The sequence below is a fragment of the Aulonocara stuartgranti genome, assembly GCF_965226115.1.
Source record: "Aulonocara stuartgranti genome assembly, chromosome: 14".
In the NCBI taxonomy this organism is placed as follows: Eukaryota; Metazoa; Chordata; class Actinopteri; order Cichliformes; family Cichlidae; genus Aulonocara; species Aulonocara stuartgranti.
The window spans coordinates 29,800,096-29,819,699 of record NC_138950.1 but is presented as its reverse complement, the minus strand read 5'-3'; the positions used below and the strand labels follow the sequence as shown (position 1 = coordinate 29,819,699).

The 19,604-nt window shown below is 41.3% G+C and overlaps 1 protein-coding gene across 1 annotated transcript in view; it reads right to left on the bottom strand.

The window, feature by feature from the left end:
* Positions 1 to 19,604, bottom strand: part of igsf11 (immunoglobulin superfamily member 11) — a 122,844-nt gene that overhangs the window by 75,651 nt on the left and 27,589 nt on the right. Inside the window, exon 2 of the mRNA XM_082503794.1 lies at positions 8,389 to 8,418. Coding sequence (XP_082359920.1) covers positions 8,389 to 8,418 — 30 coding nt within the window. The remainder of the gene's footprint in view (positions 1 to 8,388; positions 8,419 to 19,604) is intronic.

Below are 19,604 nucleotides of genomic sequence, written 5' to 3'. Positions count from 1 at the left end.
GCAAATTGTACCTCTGAATGGTAATGTGCATTACCGCTGCAGAACACTGAGGGCAAAGATGGCAAAAGTATGTGGCAACAATGTTACTTGAAGCTACTGTGTGATGCCAACTATGAGACGGTACAAGGACAGGTTTGTTTAAAGTGGACATCTGATCACACGCAGGCCTCTCAGTAATTAATAGGCATGAAGTGTTAATTCAAAATGGTATGTGTTTCAACTTTCAACTTTAACAGGATTACAAAACACATTCTTCAGAAGTGGCATCTGGAAGGTAAGAAGTAGGGGGGGATTGTGACTCGGTTATAGTTTCAAGTCACATTGTGGTAGCAGCTCTTTTTCGGTACAACAGTGATTTGCTTGGACTGATAGCCGTGTCGTTCCACTCATACTGCGCAGCCCTGACCTCTGTCGGTCTCATAAACACTGGCTTTACAAAATTTGATTACATGTACGTGTGGAAAGAAGAGGTCAGAGGGGCAGAAGGAGTATGTATGAGAGAGAATGACTGACAACTTGTATCCCTAAATCCCCAGAAGAGAGCAGATCAGAAACAAGGTGCAGTGCAGAAGAGTCAGCAGTTATAAACAGTTACTTACTAGAGCTTGTACTATCAAACTCTTTGTCATGATAACCTCTTCATGTTATAGCTGTGGGATTAAAGAAACCTATAGTAGTTTCTATGGAGTTTCACCTATAACATTAGTTCATGTTAGCCACACTGGACTAGAAATGTCAATAGGAGGTCAGTCGGAGATCTTGTTGAGAATACATACAGCTAGGGCTGGGCGATATGTCGAGTTTTTAAAAAAATATCGGTATATTTTCATACGAGATATAAGATGTGACAATATCGTTTATATCGATATAGCATATGTTACGTTATAATTATACTTGTGGAGCCGCAAGTTTGCCTCTCTTTTATCCACTTTTGTCTCTATGCAACGTTACTGGGCCTCACCTCTCCTTCACTGAACACAACTCCCCCATCGCTTCACCTGCAGGCAACGACAAGATGGACACGGCAAATCTCCGTTAACGAGTTACTGCGGATCGCCCCGTGTGTGGGGCTGGATGGCGTCAACGTGTTAGCGAGCTAACCGCGCTAACGACATGCATGACCTAAAATCCTTTCATTTTCTCCAAAAACGACAGTGCGCCTTATGTATGAATTCTGGTTGTGCTTACTGACCGCGAACCGATTTTATGTGGTACACGGCGCTCAGCAAACTGTCAAGAAATGTTTTAGTTCGACTTTGGTAAGCTACGGAGCTGCAGCGCTTGATGGATTGTCGGAGCATTATGACTACCGTAGTCCGGAGCCTCGCGGAGTGATACGTACTGTGCTTCAACGTAATATTACCGTATTGTGTGTGTACAAGCACCTGTTAAGAGACACGGTTATGAAGCAGATTTCAAACTCCAGGCTGTCAGCCACACAGTAGAACTTGGGAACAGAGCAGCTGTGAAATCTGTCTTTGTTATTATGCTCAGCGTCTTTTAGTTCACATTTTGACTGCATAATTGTGAGCTTTTTGTTATGCACAAAAACAACATTGTTTTCTTTTATTTATGGAGGATTATTATTTAATAAATGCTGATAATTTATTTTTGAGTAATTTCTTCATGTACATCTACGCTGTATGTTAATAAAAGTGCCTGTGTGACATCTGGAACACAGCTTTGACTAAGAACTCTCTTTTTGTTCTTACCTTATGGCTTAAAGAAAAATATCGAGATATATATCGTATATCGCCATCCAGCTAAAAAATATCGAGATATGAATTTTGGGTCTTATCGCCCAGCCCTACATACAGCAACCATCTTAAGAAAAAAAAACAACAAAGAAAATAAATGGAAAACAAGAAGCACTCCGAGAGAGCAAACCTCCACGAAGGCGGCACAGTCTCTGGGTAGTATTTATATTTAACGGAGTAGTATCCTGTTTTGTATTCATTCGTGTTGTTTTCTTTGTGCTTTTTAAATGGAATTCAGGAAGGTTCAAGACATACAAATAACGTGTTTTGGAGCCAACGTGAAAGAAAAGCAGATGTAAAATATAAAACTGAGGTCAGAACTCAAATGTGACAAGCTATGGATCCAAACTATAAGAGTCAGAGGCCCACGGTAATGTTATATTTAGAATCCCGTTATACATCACATATATTATATAGTGTGTTGTCAACACAAACAATGGCAGTAAGAAACAGCTTTAAATTGATTTACATAGAATAATTATCACTTTGACCTTCAGATTGATCTGTTGGGGTCAGAGTTCAAATGCGATACGATAATTTAAATCTTTATGTGGTACTTTTTATATGTTGACCTTGAAGACCTTGGTGGATGCAAGACAAATTTTAATGTCTTGTTAATGTGACCCCGTATCAGTAAGGTGATTTTATCCTGTAAGTCAAATAGAAATAAAACACATTGTGAGCATGCATTTCAAGGTGTCTATATTTAGCTATCCCCAGATATAAAACTGTGTGATTAGAAAAAAAATCCCATCGCTTCTTTGGAAGCACTTGGGAAGCTGACATTTCTTTTCAGTCACATTCATTTTCTTGGCAACCTGCTAAAACACAACAATAATTACCTGCTTTTAACTCTGCTGTAGTAGTGTCCAAAACTCCAGAGGGAAACATCTGGGAATTTTTTAGCTGCTCAGTACTCCCGAATGCTCACCAACAAATTGTTAACCGTGTCTTGTCTACTATCTTGACTTGACCAGGTACTAAAAAAAGTTCAAAGTGAACCAAACAGTAAAGTTGTGGGACAAGCAGCTAAACAATGAGCCCAAATGTTTTTATAAAACCCTGTTTGTTGAGCGACTAGCATCGTCTTTGTGTGGGATTTATGGTTTCTGTTTTAATCCTTACAGCTTTGCTCTGACACCGCTCAAAGATTTTCTTTTCCATGCCTGCTCCTTCTGTGTGTTTTGCTTGATCTGAGTTCTTTGTTCTTTGTCCTTTTTGCACTTCTTCCTGTTTTATTTTGAAGGTTAAGAAGGTTAGAAAGGTTTGAAGGCTAGAAAAGGAGAAAAGTTGTTCCATTTGGTGTTTTGCCTTTTTGGTTTTTTTAAACGAACTGTAAACTGGAGGCCATGGCTTTTAGCCTTTTGACAGACACTGGGTCAAATTTAAGAACTTCATCCACACTATCCTTTTTTCACATTGTCACATGCAAAAAAAAGAGGTCCGCAAGTTATTTTCTTTACCTTCAGTCCATTGGTCATTAGTGCTGACATGTGCCCGCACTCAGTTTGAGATCCCTGATCATATCTCCTCGTCGCCTAAGTTACATCTTTTAAATTTGAACAATGGGAGCCACCTCTTCATTCTTCCCGCAATCCTATACTTCTCCCAGCCTCCCACTCGCTCCCAACTTCCCCGTTCTTCCATTGTCCTCGACTGATATTATATGAACTCTCATTACAGGGGTGGTAATAGACTCTTCAGCACCCAGATCCTCTTTATTATCTGTCAGCTGTGGACTACATCTCTAAGCTGATTAGCCAGAGCCGTCTTTTCAGCATTTCAATTAGGAGCATTTTGAATAGTCAAGCAGCTTGCACGCCTTATATTCATTACTGACATTCTTAGAGCACTATGCGACGTTCAAATCCAGTAATCCAAGAAACATATTGCAGCAGTGAGGATGAAAGGGCAACAGAAGAATGACATCATGGCAGATTTTAATATTGGTCTCACAGGCAAAAGGCAAAAGTAGCTATTAACAGCAATGCAAAGCAATTTACAGCAGCAGAGACACTTGCAGTTTAGCATAAATGGCCCAGCTGGCAATCCTGTCATGTACACCCATATGCAAGCACACATGCATACACACAAACGGTTTTTCATATGCTTTAAAAGACAAATATATTCAAGAGAGTTATATTTACCATCACATATTAAGCTCTGTGCCTGAATTTTATCACTGCAGAATGGTAAAAACTGATAAATGTGTCAGTCTGAGTAGCATGAAGACTGGACATACAGGTAAAACACCTGTATGTCCAATTCGGCTGTTCGGCCAGGTAAAGGGCCACAAAAGGGGAAAAAATGAGAGAGGATGAAGTGGAAGAGCAGGAAATTGAGGGAGAGGAATGGGAGGAAGAGGTTGTGACTCCTAGTGCTAATGGATTTAGGTCAGATGACGAAGATATGATTTGCTTTGCACGCTGTGTGTGTTCGTGCGTGTGTGTGTTTGTGTGTGAGCTTGCGTGTACAAGTGGAGGGCATGGTTTTGTGATGTCATTAACAGTGGAGCCAAAATACGATGATCTCGGGGTATTATCAGTATCTGTTTAAGGTATCCGGCTTTGTCAAATACCCACTTGACACAGGAGTCACCATCATGTTTTATCATTCAGTCTGACTCTCTCACTTTCACACACACAAACACGCACACACACACACACACACAAACTCCCACTAATCCATTCAAGGCATTGTTAATCCAGCTGTGTGCTGGTACAGAGATGTGCTGTACATGGCTGACAACCAAGTCACCAACGCTGATGTCATACCTGTGTGTATTTCGGTTGCCTCCGTTGTAATCGCTGCTGTTTGCGAGACAGACGCAGCACACTATTATGCGACTACATCAAGGAGCCTAAACCGTGTACTCTGCTCTCTGCATTACAGCACACTGAATTTCTCTCTGTAGAGATCCTGAGTGTCACAAACGCTCGTGTCGGTGCGCTAAGTGAAATGTTGTTGTCATGTTCTCAGCTGTATAATTTGACAAAGAGCTCAGTCTCACTTAGAGCCTCAGTCGGGGAGAAGGGAGCAGAGAGGGAAAAGGGATGCAGTTTTGCACACTTGAGGATTTCTACAGTAGTCATGTACCATTTGCCACAGAACAATGGAAGTGGAGTAGCTGAGAGTCAAGTGCCTTTTCCCTGGGCATGTTAGTGGTGCTTGTAGAGGAAGACGTGAGTAGATTCGTTTTTTTTACCATTGTGGTTTCAGTGAGGTCTCTTTCTCTAACCTTAAAACATAATATCCCTCATGCTTAATTCAACGAACACGTTTAGACGTATTAAAATCACAAAAGAAGTATTTCATCTCATCACCTTGACACTGTCTGATCTGTTTCTCAGGTATGGTAGAGTGGGTCTGTATTGTTGGAGTGTTCAAAGATATCGCCACAGTCTTTGCTTGATTGTTATAATCTGGTCAATCTGCTTTAAATGCTTAGTTTCCAGCAGTTACTGCATCTGTTTGTCATCGACATGAGGGGATTTCTTTAATATAGTCGCAGCTCTGGCTGTAAACACAGCAGTGTCACCAACCTGCTCCATCTGATTCAAAATTGTATCCACCGCTTTGCTCTGCAGTACTCTGCAGTTTTTGGATGTTGACCAAAACAGCTTTTTCATTAATTAAGTCATGTTAAACTTGCTTTTCTTTGCTTAAGGTTAAAGTAAAAGTGAACAGTACAGTCCCAACGTGTGCCCCAGTCACACAAGTATAGAAACTGTTGAGGAATTATCTGACAACCAAATGTGTATTCTCCAACCAATTGGGGAGTGGTTACTGGAGGTTGTTGGCAGTAATTAAGAAATTCACACAGGCCTAGAGACCCCCTGGTAACCTCAGGCCATTGGTTGGCAGGTGGTTGCTGGAGGTTACTGCCAGTTGCTAGTAGTCCCTGCTGTGTGTGATGCTGGACGGAAAACCTCTGTGCGATTGCTTTGATCACTAGCAGGTTACTGCTGTCTCCAGGGGTTTTCATGCAAGATGCCAACTTGTCTACAAACTACTCGCCAAGCAGCAGTGAAACTGAAGAAAGCGATTGTAACTATAAACAGAGAACATTCACCAAAACGTTCTGCCCTTCAGTTGCAAAAGGGACTACTTTCTCTTTGAAAACAGACAAACTCAAGTCCCAGTTTGCCACAAGCAACTCTGCAGTAGGAAATACGAAAAAGGAAATAAGAGGATGACATTTTAATTTGCTACCTGAACACCCATATGCACCTTTTAACAGAGACATATATAAATAACACTGTTTTATATAGCCTACTGTATTATTGAATGACTAAGTTCACTGTTATGGCCCACAATAAGCAGGAAATGAGGGTATATTTACTGAATACAAATACCTTGCTATAATCATTGTTGTTGCAGAACTTTGCTTGCTTGCTTTGAGTGCCGTGCACTCTCATACTGTGGAGTAGATTCAGGCACCCTAACAGATTTGAGAATTTCAATTTTATTTCAGTGGTAATTTTAAATGTTGTTATTTTTTCCTCTTCTTTTTACAGAACCAGGCCAGGGACAGAGAACAGAAGAAGAAAAAGTTGGCTTAAAGGGAGCGTGGACGTGTAGTTATGAAGAAGTTAGGAAAAGCCTTCATAAATTATTTCAATGGATATACAAATGATGAGTGTAACCTTCAGAGATGTTTTGCTGGAATAAATGGGGAATAGACTGATTCTTCTACTCTCCCAGAGCACTCAAAGAATTTAATAGAACATACTTGATTCACCTATTCACACCCAGTCATAGAAGTGCTTTTTCTATGTTTAAGTGCTTTCTATCTAACATTCACACACATTCACATGCATCGGAGAGCAACTTGGGGTTAATATCTTGCCCAAGGATATTTGGCATGTAGACAAAAGTAGCCAGGGATTGAACCACCAACCTTCCTAACCCACTTAACCTCTTGACTTACAGCGACCAATGCACATAATGGGGAAATAAATGTAGTTCTTTACATTTCTAATAGAGTGGATTTTTAGGACTTTTCAGTTACAAACTAGAGGATGCATTTTTTCATGCAAGCCCAGATTAAGATTTAACTGCCTGTGTAGCATGGACGGGATAAATAAGGGAAAGCAAAGGAGTGGACACATCCAGAAAGAACAAGACAGATGTAAAGCTATGCTAACAGGAAGCACAAGAAACAAGTGAGGAAAAACAGTATGCGTAGAAAAAAACATGATACAGGCGAGGCAGAAGACTATCAAAGTAAAACAGGAAGTAGCACACTTAGACATGTAGGCTTGATACAGGGACTGGAGAGAAACACTCATGAAGACACACAACTTGATGTGGGAAGACAAAAGCACGCACATAGCAGACAGAGCTGAAAGACAGAGAGAGAAAGCTAAAGAGCAAGGGACGAGAGAGAGAGACAGAGGAAGAGAGTGCACGAGAGAGCAACAGCAAACTTGACTTTCATAAACAGACATGATAGACAACACAGAGACATGACAGGCATACAAATTAACATGAAGACAAGACTGACTTCACAGAGAGACACCAATAACTAACACAGGAAACTAGACACGAGAGAAGGAACCAGCTAGTGATGATGAACAATGACTTAATCGCATAATAACAAAAGCCTGAATGACAACAAATGCAAAATATAGAGCTATAATATAAAAATAACTAACTGGAAAACTCAAAACCAATAAGATAGAAAAATTAAAAACCCATGAGAAAGAAGGAGCAGTCAGATTGGGACATGGCTGAGATTGAAAGGCTGAATGTGGGAGGAAGAGGGTCATGACATTTAAAAAAAAAAGCTGGGAGGGATCACAGGGAAATACTGAAAGAAAAAACAGAAAGAAGAAAAGCAATAGGAAAGAGTGACGGATAGACAGAGAGATAGTAAGCACTAAAATGTAGTAGAGGAGATAGCAGATGGTGGGGATTATTCTGGACTAAAATACTCTGTGATCTACAGAGGGAAGGCCACAGACATAAACCGTTACAGACTCCATCTGCCAGAAATAGACCAAAAAGAGCTGTGCACCATCACGATAATGATCAAATACTGCCTGGATAGCAAAATCCAAAAAACGGCTATATTTGTCATCATAAACAACACAATGACTCTGAGGACAGATAAAATGCTGATGTTCAGTTATGCTCACGCGTTTAGAGAAATCACTTGGGAGAAATGTCCTGTTGAGTGTCACAGAATCGGGCCTTTCAAAAAACTTAACAGAATTATATTTAGAAACTGAAACGGGTGATCGGCAACGACGTGAAGACCTAAAACGTGCTGCTTTCAGGTGCCTATGTGCTGGAGCATTTGTTTGTGTGTGATTATGACTGATACCATCAGCCACTAATCCACATTTTATGTTCACCGTGATTAGGACAACAGCCTGCTGAGCTATGTGCGTGCATGTGCGTGTCTGTGTGTGTGTGTGTGTGTGTGTGCAGTGAAAACAAAGGCAAACTAGTCCACAAATCTCCCAAATAATTCGGTTATATCCATCCACACACATACAAAACCTGAAAACACACAAACAGAGATACAGACTAATGCTTGCTAATCACCCAGTCTCCCCCTGTGTGCAGGAAGGGAATAAAAGAGCAAAGACAGAGATCTGGAAATAAGTTGAGCTCTTTTTTTTACCTTTTCCTGTGTGTAGATCAAACCTTGAACCTGCGGAGAGAGAGAAAAGACAATAAAGAAGGCATAATTACTGTTGTGTTTTGTGAGTGAGCATTAGTGTAGCTGAGGCAATCACACAGTGCACCATCACACTGATGAAACAGAGAAATCAACATTAGCATCTCTCTGCAGGCAGACAGAACCTGCGCCATGCTCAGTTGCTTCTTGCATCTTTTCTTGATATCCCTGCAACTGCTACTCAAGACTTTAGGTTCCTGTGGCAGCAAGTAAGCCAGTGGCATTCAAGTCTCAAATATTGTGACTTAATCTTTGTGTGCATAAGAGAGAAAGTGTGTGTTTGTGCATGTGTGTTATTGGCTAATTATCTACCCTGACATGGGGGGCAGTTAATTAAATCCTTCCCCGGCAGTATGCATAAAGTAATTATTGAGCATGGATGCATATCTACAAAAAAAAAAAAAAAAAAAAACATTTGCATGTGATAAACATAATGTCACATGTTCCCTGATGCAACACACACATTTAAAAGAACTTCCTTTCCAAAGAACTGAGAACATGCAGGCAATCAAACCGCAAATCAGAAATTTGTTTTTTGCATCATCTTCTCAGAAGATAATGAGCTGCTCTTCAATTCCACCTGGAAATTGAAGGTGAGCGCAATTGCACTTGACAGACCGCTAAGTTCATTGTTTCTAAGTTCATCATCACATTGAACCGGTGTTGATTTTGTTGCTCGTTGATTTTCGTTAAAGGACTGTTAAAGTTAAAGACTTCTTAATTCTTAAACCTATTATGGATTCAGTTTTTATACACCTCAAAACACCAATATGTATCCACCAACTGCGCCAGTGAAACAACACATTCCCTGCAATCACCGTGCCCCCAATTACTGCTTTCTGTTCTGAAGCTGATGGAAGAAGCCTGTCATCCAGTCGGTATGTACAACGTGCAAACAGATGCCCGCTGCATCTGCCGTCTCAGTGAAACGGTCCGGTGCTGGATTGACACGATCTGCTAAGCTGCAGTGAGTGTCTGAGATCTTTACCTTCGCTTAAAGGGCTTTGAACGCTATAATCAGTGATGAAAGCTCTTAACTGACACAACATCCTCAGAGAGAGAAGGGGGGGAGTGATTGCGTGTGTGCGGGGTTAACTGGGCATTTTTGTCCCTTTGCTACTTTCACGAGACTTCTCACACTTTTCAATTTCAAAGATTCACTTTCTAAGATATCTCTTCCTTTCATGCAAAACACTGCGTCATTGTCCCACACTGTAGCTGCATTCAGAGTATTTTGAAAAGAGGCAACACTGGCAGTTTCAATCTGTCCTCTGCTGAAAACCTTTGATGCTTTCAAGCTGAACAGAGAGAGACTGACCACCCAGGCTACAGGAGCCCTAGAAACAACAGGAGCTTCTGCAGCATACAAATAAGCTTAACAATCTTCTACGGATACGCACACATAAACACAATAAGATGTGTATGCTTTTCCCGTACAGGTTTATGTGTTGCTAAAAATACATATAAAAGACCTTCATGTTACAGGATTAAAGTTCTTTTACCCCTATAGGGACCCCAAAGCTAACAAGCTTTATGGCTCATATAGCAAAAACATCATGCCTGAGTACTTCTGTTTTAGTTTACCAATACAAACGTTCTGCTAAGAGCTGAGTTCTTATAATCTTGCGAACATATAGTCATGTACTTGGTCAGTAGAAAAGCACTTTACACTCTCTTCATGTGTGAAGAGATAAAAAAAAAAACAAGCAAACAAGCGAGCAAAACAAGAAAAACGAGCACACACAGTAATAATATTTCATATTTTCTGCATGAGCAGGTGATGCAAGCAGAGGTGTGAGGCTGATGCTTCGCACGGCTGATCCTTTTCAGCTGCTGACATTCACAGGACCGTCAGCAGCATGTCTTCACACTACCTGCCACATACGGCTGGAGTGTTCTGCGCTTGGAGGCATAATCATTTCAGCAGTTGTTAAGGAGAACTCATTCAGATGGAGCAAAGGCCTGTGGCAAAATTGGAAGAGGAGGGTGGTTGGCAGTGAAAAAATGTGCTGCACATGCTGCTATGTTAACAGTTAATATTTTGCGTATCTGCACAGAACTAATGCAAATTTTGTGCAACAGTGGATGTAACAGCAGTGCGTGATTGCATCTGACTAATCAATGAATGAAAGTTCAGTGACTGACGATGCAAGGAGTGGTGTTTTGGGGTGTTTTTTGAACGAGGCAGCCAGAAACGAAGGAGCCAAAATTAAAAAATGTGATGATGCGAGCAACAGGTTGCAGATACAGATACTATATCTCCCCCTCTCTAAAGGGCATCATTCACTCTACAACAATGTGATAAGTCACTGCGTGAGTCCACTGCCAACAGTTTGAATTTAATCTCAACCTCTGAGCCACTTTACAGAGAATTTCAAACCATTACCCAAGCTCAACGATTGCCAGTGGCTGCCAAGTACCTTCAAGGGAATGTCAGTTTCCATGGTAACCACGCCACCACCAGCTGTAGACCCCATGAGTGAAAAATTCTTTAACGGCCAACCGATCACAAACCTTTCTGGAAGTTTCTCCCGAGTACTGTGTTGGCCTCTCTATCTCTAATGGACTTTTTACTCTTTGTACTGTGTGTGTCAGCTGATGCTCACTCCCAGCTTTCTTTAGTAGTTTTTCTCGGACTGAGAGGGCTCTGCGACACTAAATGGAAGGATGTACACATTTTTTAAAGTCAGTTGAGAATCAGGAAATGATATGTTCCCATCATTGTAGTTTCTTAACTTTGATCACATCAAAAATGTGTTTAACCTGTAATACAGTACTGTTTATGTTATTACCTGAAGAAAGAAGATGAAAGCACTATTGTGCTACAGTCACACTAGTTTAAACAGTGGTTGGAGACACAACCATGTTTATTGTGACCGTGTTAAATGAAGTTTTCTTGTTTGGAAACAGTTGCTTGAGAGACGGGGAACAGGTCTGTCAACTGCTGTCCTCAAAACATCTTGGGTTAGTCAAGATGGCAATAAGGTGGAACCAGTCAGTTTGCAATCAAATGGGCTCAAGTTGGCCATTACATGCAGTCTGTTTGTGATAATACACCAAACTCTGATAAATCTGCAGTCCCCAGATCTGTTGCAAATCTATTGTGATCCATCCATTTTCTTCCACTTGTCCAATTCAGGGTCACAGTGGGGATGGAGGTTATCATAGTACAAGAGCCAGGATACTCTTTGGACAGGTAGCCAGACTGTTGAAGGGCCAGCACAGAGAGACAGACAACCACTTACACTCACATTCACACCCACAGATAATTTAGAATCACCAACTAACCTAAGCCCGCTAACAGCATGTATCCGGACTGGGGAAGGAAGCCAGACCACAGAGAGAGGACTCACACGGACACGGGGAGAACATGTGAAACTCTTTAAGCAGAAATGCACATTAGCTATTTACATTCAGAAATCAGTCAGAACCTCAAATGTGAAACACACTTTCCTCTATAAGTAGTGGTGTAGTTGCTGTGAAATGGCAATTTAACTGCATTAAAATATAGGCGTGCTGTAACTTTGTTTTAATAAAATAATTTAAACAGAATCCAACCAGCTGGCAACCAGATGATGATGCAGATTAATTCTAGCATTTTATTTATTCACAAACCTTTGCCACTCTGTCTGAGAGTGATTCCAGTCAGTCTCAGTCAGACTACAACAGTTTGGGGACAGGCTGCCTCCCACCAAGCGACCTGTGGTATCCACTCAAGCTCTGGGTGACAAGTTGGTTACTTGTCACCCGAGCCATTAGAAAAGCAATGGCCTTGCTAAACAATACCAGGTAAAGCAAAGCTTTACTTGAAATTATGTGCTTAGATGCGCTGAGCAGTACTGAAGATGGAAAAACAACTTTACAACATGGGAAATAAGACCAACAACTGTAAATGCACAGGCAGGCTGAAACAAGCTCTGTAACTTTGACTGAATTATTATCACCATGTAAGTTACAAATTTACTGTTACAGTCTTCTGAAGGACTGGTGGGTCTTTACAGCATAATAAAGTAAATCGACTCAGCTCATTCTTTTTCCTCTAACACCAAACTGACACGAGTAAAATAAATCACTGTGGAGTGCCTTTAGTTTTGATTGCATTCCTGGGGACAGACTACTGGAGCAGTGAAAATAACAGTTAAGAAGACTGAGAATATTACTGCTAAGCATATGTGCACAATTAAAATGCAATTTATTTAAATGTTTAAAGCGGATCAAAGTACATTCCCGAGAACTGGTATAAAAGTAAAGATGAGCTTCTGGTAAACTACAGCATCACATCTAATTATCACTAAACAAATGTTTCTATAGTAAAAAATATGTGTTGTTTCGCTTTTTGTGTTGTTTCCCTTATAAGCAGGGTTTACTTCTCTCTTCTGAAGACAAGGAAAGGAAGAGTACTGCTCAGTAGACACTGAAGAAATGCAGCTTCAAGCAAAACAGACATGTGCCTCCCAAAGGCAAAGCATGCTCATCTCTCCCGCTAGTGTGCGTAGCCAGGAGTTGATAACCAGGTAGAGAGGAGCCATGTTGGAGACAACATGCCCAAACAAACTCCCACAGGATGTGGAGCGCTTCTTAAAAGCAGACAAGCCGCATCTTTAAAAACACAGCTCTGGCATTGGTTCACACATGATTTCATGACCCACGGTGTTCACACCTGATTCTCTCCCCTCCTGGGTCTTAATCAAGTTGTTTGTTTCAGAAAGACTTCATTAGTTTGTTTCTTTGATTGTGTAGCTGTGAATGCCTCTGAGTGAGTGCGCGCGGACGAGCGCACACTGATTTAACATCATGAAACACACATACTGTCCTTGAGAGTGCCTCTGACAAATGTAAACAAGTAAAACAAATTTAAAAAAAAGCCCTCATGACGTCGTGATCATAGATCATTTTCTTACTGGGAATACAGGTCGGCGCAAGGCAGGCGAAAGTGGGTGTTAAGAGATGTTTTCCTTTATGGAGAATGATTTGTTTGTTTTACGTTCCAGCTCGCAAGCCTCACGGGCCCTAACCTACATTACAGCACAATGACTATTAATCATTGATGCTCAGACCTTTTAATATCGCTCATATAAAATTTATCTACACGTGAACAAAACAAATGAAGAGTTGTGTTCTGAAACACTGCATATTCATTTTTTGGTGGAAAATGATCACCTGGTGATTATCAAGCCAAGTCTGGACCTAAGCAAGACATGCCTGTTTGTTCTGAGAATATAATATCGTTTCCAACTTAGCTGATGAATTTGAAAGTTACTTTATATAGTTACATTACTCTCAGACACATATCATGTCTTTTAAGGTTATTTACAGTTATGTAACTGTAATCTATAGCACTGTGCAAATGTTTTGAGCCACCCCTCATTTCTTTATGTGCTGCTTGGAAAATTAGAAATGCTCCATGAAAGAGCCTCTGCCATGTTTCACAGATGGCTGTGGACACTTACTATATAAGACCTGTTGACACTGATTTTGAGTCATTGTTTAGTTTGGCATACCTCACCTTTTTCCCTCTGTTTGCCTTCCTTACACATGGCTTTTTCGACAGCCACTCGTCCATTGAGAACATTTCTGATGAAGCATCGGTGAAACAGAAGATGGATCAGCTCAAGGGTCAAATCTCATGTTTACTGACAGGCCTTTGCTGGATTTTCCCCCCTATTTCTTAAGGGTGTGAATTCAGACACTTTTCATCAGCTTTTTAGGTCTGCCACTTCTTCTTTTGACCTCCACTGTTCCAGTTTCCTCAAATTTCTTTAAGGGCACACTGCACGCCATATCTATATGAAAGGTTTTTCTCTCATAGCTCCTTAGTAATCACCCTGTTGGTTCAAAAATACAATTTCATGCCTGCCAAACTGTGGTGTTTTTGGTATTCTTCATAGATACTACTGCTGAAGTCCACTTTAAAAATGTATAGCAGTCTAGCAGTTTGGAAGCTAAATAATAAAAAAAATGAAATGAAAGGTGGCTTGACACTTTTGCACAGTAGTGAAGCCGTGAAATGCTGACAGTTCGTTAGTTTGTATGCATATCAAATTCATTTTCACAGTTTGTGCCTGCAAATCGTATTTTCAGAGTTTCTTTAGGTGTGAAGATTAAGATTGCCCTCTAACAAGTCAGTCAAACTAAAACTTTGTTCAGTCACATTAATGTTTCAAACCCTGGTGCAGCACCAGCTTCAACAAGGTTCTCAAAAATCCACTGCTCACACATTTTGGTATCAGCAGCATCAACTTCTTTCAGACTTTATTAGGTTGGATTATTAATTTCCCTTTTAACGTCAATAATATCTCAAAACCTACATATTATTTTTGTATCAGCTTGATGAACAACTTCTATGGAAACCTGAGTATCAGTGACGTGCTTTTCAGAAAAACAGTGAACACAAAAATATATTTTTAGACCAAGTCCAAACACAGCAGCTGTCTCATTTGCATTTGTGATTATCAGAGACTATTTCTCTCATGTATTTCTTTTTACCATTGACAAGAAGCCACTGTACCGTCGCTGCTCGCTGTGCGCCATCAATCTTCAAACAATCTCTAGTCTTTGCTGCAATGTACTCCATATTTGTCACTTTTGAGACAGGCCCCAATTGTGTCTCCTGGATTGGACGCTCGGTGTCCGTTTCATTTTGACGACTTTGAGATAGCCAAGCACTTCACAAGTTACAGACGTGTCTGAAGTTCAATTTAAATGACCACTGGCTAAAACAAAAAAACATGCACTGCCTGAAATCTCACATGCACACACGACAACAGAGTTTTGAGGCCTGCTGCAATGAGTGTATGAATCCCAATATAGCAAAAGTGCCTATAAGAACCAGAAGAAGAAGAACAAGAGCTTGGTAGCTCTGGTTTTAACATTTTTTTATTAAAACAAACAAAGAAGCAAACAATGTATGAAGAACCACAATGGCATGAACGCACTCCTATCGGCTCTGCTTCACTTATCATTTGCATTATTTATTATGTTTACATACTTAACTTTTCCACCATTGTTTGCCCAAGTCTATTCAAGTCAGCTACATTTAGTTATAGTACAGCTATAAGGTATGGGGTCTTCACACACCCCCATTCTCTGCTAGCCATTGGGGCGGGGGGTCTGGGAGGAGATGTTAGCTGTCCGATTGGCCTCCCTGCTGCTGCGGAGCCTGGGACGGTCTGCTTGCCTCCACCCCGGGGAGAAGGGTAACATCTCTTGGGCCTGGGTTCTGTTTCCCCCTCTGGGGGCGAGGGTACCTGGACCCGGGGTATAGAGTATGTTTGGGGAGTGTGATTGTGTGTACATGTCCATTTATGTCAATCCTTACATTGGGTGAGTGCTGAGTGTTTGTATATGTGTGCATGAGGGTGGGAATGCATGTTTGTGTCTGTGTGTGCCTGTTTGTCTGTGTCTATATGTCAGGTCAGGTCTTAGACTCCACCTCTCTTGGAACTCCCAGGCCCTCCAAGGCCTATCTCCCCTCACCACACTCCCTGCCGGTGACTGATGCCCTTAGGGGTCGGTGCATTGGTGGTTCTTGGTGTCCGGGGCTGGGCACTCAGGTATGTACCGGCTCACTCCCGGTGGCTACCTGGCGGGGCCTGGCGCCTGTTGCTCGGTCAGGCCTCCTCCGGGGTGCGGGGGGGCCTCGGGCCTCCGGCCTCTGGGCCTGCGGCTCGGTTCACTCTGGCACAGCTGGCTGCCGGCAGAGCCGGCGAGCACGCCGGTGCAGCCCCCTCTAGCTTCTGCTCGGTGGCCGCTGGGTGACGCCTCGTCTGGGGATCCTCAGCCCTTCCCATGAGGGTGGCACGGATGCCCCTCTGGTGGTCCTCTTTGGGCTCTCGTGCTCTGGGAGCCTCTGGATGTCTGGGGCCTGGGTCTCCTCCATGCCTGCTTCATGCCCTGGGGGACGGGGCTATGGCTCGTTACATCCTCTTGCAGACCATTACATGTGGAAACCATTTGAATACAAGCGCGCTGATCCACACAGGTAGGCACACGGGTGTTCACTGCTCGTAGACTTAAATTACACCTTTCTTGGCTGCTACTTCAAAGCACATTGTGCGCTGTCTGTCCTGCGTGCTGCACAACAACATTGAATATTCAGTATTTACTGCTGTTTACACTTAGCTAGATTAATGCGATGGTGTTGTGTTTAGTATGTTGCTTTGGTTTTTGTTTTTTTGTTTTTTTGCTTGTTTTCTATTCTGCCTCTCTCAACAGGTGATCCAGGAGATTTTTTTTTCTCCCCCCCTTTCTCACTGTCCCTCTCCCCTTCTGTTTTTCTTTTCCTTCCTCTTTCTTTCTCCCTTTCCTATCCCTCACTCATGTCTGTCCCGTCTGTAACATCTGAAAATAAAATATAATAAACAATAAAAACAAAGGTCGATCAAATGGACCAATACGGCAATGCCATGATGATCCATTTGGCAAAGTAAATCCATTGGGTATCCTTGTTGGTCTTCAGACAACAATTCTGATGGCTAAAGAACCAAATGGGACAGGCAAAAAAAAAAAAAGTTATAGTACAGCTAATTCGATGTGATCGTGTCTCTTGGGGAACTATCGATCCTTGATCTCAAAATCATGCACGTTTAAAAATGGAAACCTCACAACCTCCACACTGCAAAAGCCAGTTGGTCTAGTTTTCACGTAGCGTTTCACATTGGCAGTATTTTTTTCTTCAGACACATGCATCAAAGGCATTTAAAATAAAGCTCAAATATCTCATTTAAAAAAAAATGAACCACCTCAGAAATCAAAGCTCTTACAAATTCCAGATCTAAGGCCAATGCAGAATCATCATTTAATCCAGACAGTCATTATAACTGCGGAGAAAAATGTCTCCAGAGGTCAATTAACCCGATGAGTGAACTGAGAACCCTCCAGTGGAGGCATCAAATAAGCCAATATAGCAAAGACAACACACACACACACACACACACGAGCAGGCCAAGATAATAATGACATGACAAAGAAGCACTTGATAAACTGACACATGCTGTTTAATTCTCTCTGTCTCTGTTAAACATACTCTCTCTCACACACTGTACACATTAGCAAACAGATTGCTGTCCTTTAATCGCACGTTATCTTTTAATTGGAATAAGTGTGAAAGAAATAAAGGCAGTTAGATTGGCTCAGTCTGGCAGAGACGCCTTAGAGCACGAGTGCTGGAACGAACTTCATATATTCACATATGTTTTAATCATAAGGTCTTTTTACAGTCAGCCTGGAAGCGGAGGTAGCCAGATTATTATTTTTACATTCTCCATCAAAATCAGCCCAAAATCAGCGAAAATTTTACATGATTTACTGTTGGCTTAATTGAACAGTAGATAAAAACACTCAATCTCTGAAGAGACTAAATTATCAGATAAACCTAAATTATATACCCAAAGGTAATAGATAATAGATGTAAAACTTTAATAGTTGACATATCTCAAATACAACAATTTAATTGGCCATGCCAACAACTGATTACATAGCACTGATTTATACATTGCCTTGATTATGAGGAAGGAGGCGATAGACTGTGTCCTTAAAGAGCTGAAATCAGTCACTTTTGTGTGCTTATGATGGTCCAAGCGGTGTATTTGAGTCCTCGAATTAAGGGTTAGATTAAGGGTTCAAAAAACTTGATCAGGAAGTAGTGAAAATGTTAATTCATCTCTATTCATTCTGAAATGTGCTAAAGTTTGTGTCCTGATCAAAGAGATATAATGAATTCTATACAAAACAGCAGGCTCATGATAAATCTGTGTTTTATACCATGTAATCTATGTTAGCCATTCCTACAGTTTTCAGCTCAAACCCTTGTCACGACTGCTGTCATAATGTTGTCTAATATGCAAATCTTAGTGTGGAGATGCCTCTCCGTGATTGATCCAGAGGACAAACCATACAGATTGGCTAACTAGCTGGAGATGAATTATATGATGACACCACGATGGACTGTTTTTCACTCATCCTATGTAGGGGTGGACTGCCTTTTTGTTTGGTTATAGTTTTCTCCTGTTTTCATAGTTAGGGAGCCAAGTTGTTGTCATTTGGTTTGATTCTTTTGATTAGGTTAGTTTGGTAAATCCTCGAGATATTAGATTATTTGACACTAAAAAAGGAGCCTGACAAATTAACATGTTGTAAATCAATCATTGTCAAACTTTATCAATTGTGCGATGTGGCTGCTTGGGGTCTGACGAGGATGGATCACCCTTATTTTGTGGTCTGGCCCTAGACAGGCCATAATACCCTGAAAAAGCTTCAGATATTCAGGTCACCTATACCTGCTCAGGCCACTTCAACTCATGGTCTTTATAATACATAACACTTTAACACCAGCAGAGTCATTTTCTGGGTTGCTGCATCTGTCTACGACATGCTCATTCACAGCCTTCTCGAGGTATTATTCACCATCGCATACTTATATCTACATAATAAGTATGCGTGAGCTGCACACAATCGCTCACCGAAGTCTCAGTGTTGCTTATGCAAGCACTTTCCAACAGAATGCACACATGCATGAAGAATCATGCATCAAAAAAAACCTCCCTACACACACACTCATACAAACACACTTACACTTACATATCCCTGTCCCAGCACACACTGAAACCTTTGATTTGCGTGAGCACAGGTAGTTGTGCTCTTAGCACCTTTGGCTATTTCGGCCGTTAAATTGGTCCCAGTGAGATGTGAGAGCTCAGACCACGGGGCTGACCTCTAACTCTCCACCTATGGTGGCAAAGAGTCAGAATCGGTCGGTCCGATCAATGGCACAACAGCAGCCAGACACCCAGCTTCGATGTAGGGAGCCTCCTTGTAATGTATCAGCAGGCAGATGATGATAATGGACAAGGCCATCTGCTTGGTGGTTCTCCTCCGAGCACACGTTTGATTTTAGGGAAAATCTTTCTGTCTTTGACGCTTAAATCATCCTGGGAGCTGATTAAGGAATCAGAATTGGCTCGACTGTTTTTATTTTTTTTATATATTATTATTCTTTAAGGACCCTTGCCTCATTGCCTTTTTTGGGACACAATTAAATTGCAGATTCTATTAAAATAACTTTATTTAAACCTCACTAAAGATGACACTAGTGAAGATACAGTTGAAGCTCTGACAGTTATTGCTCATAATAACTTGTAATAAAGGTAAAAAAGCTTGGG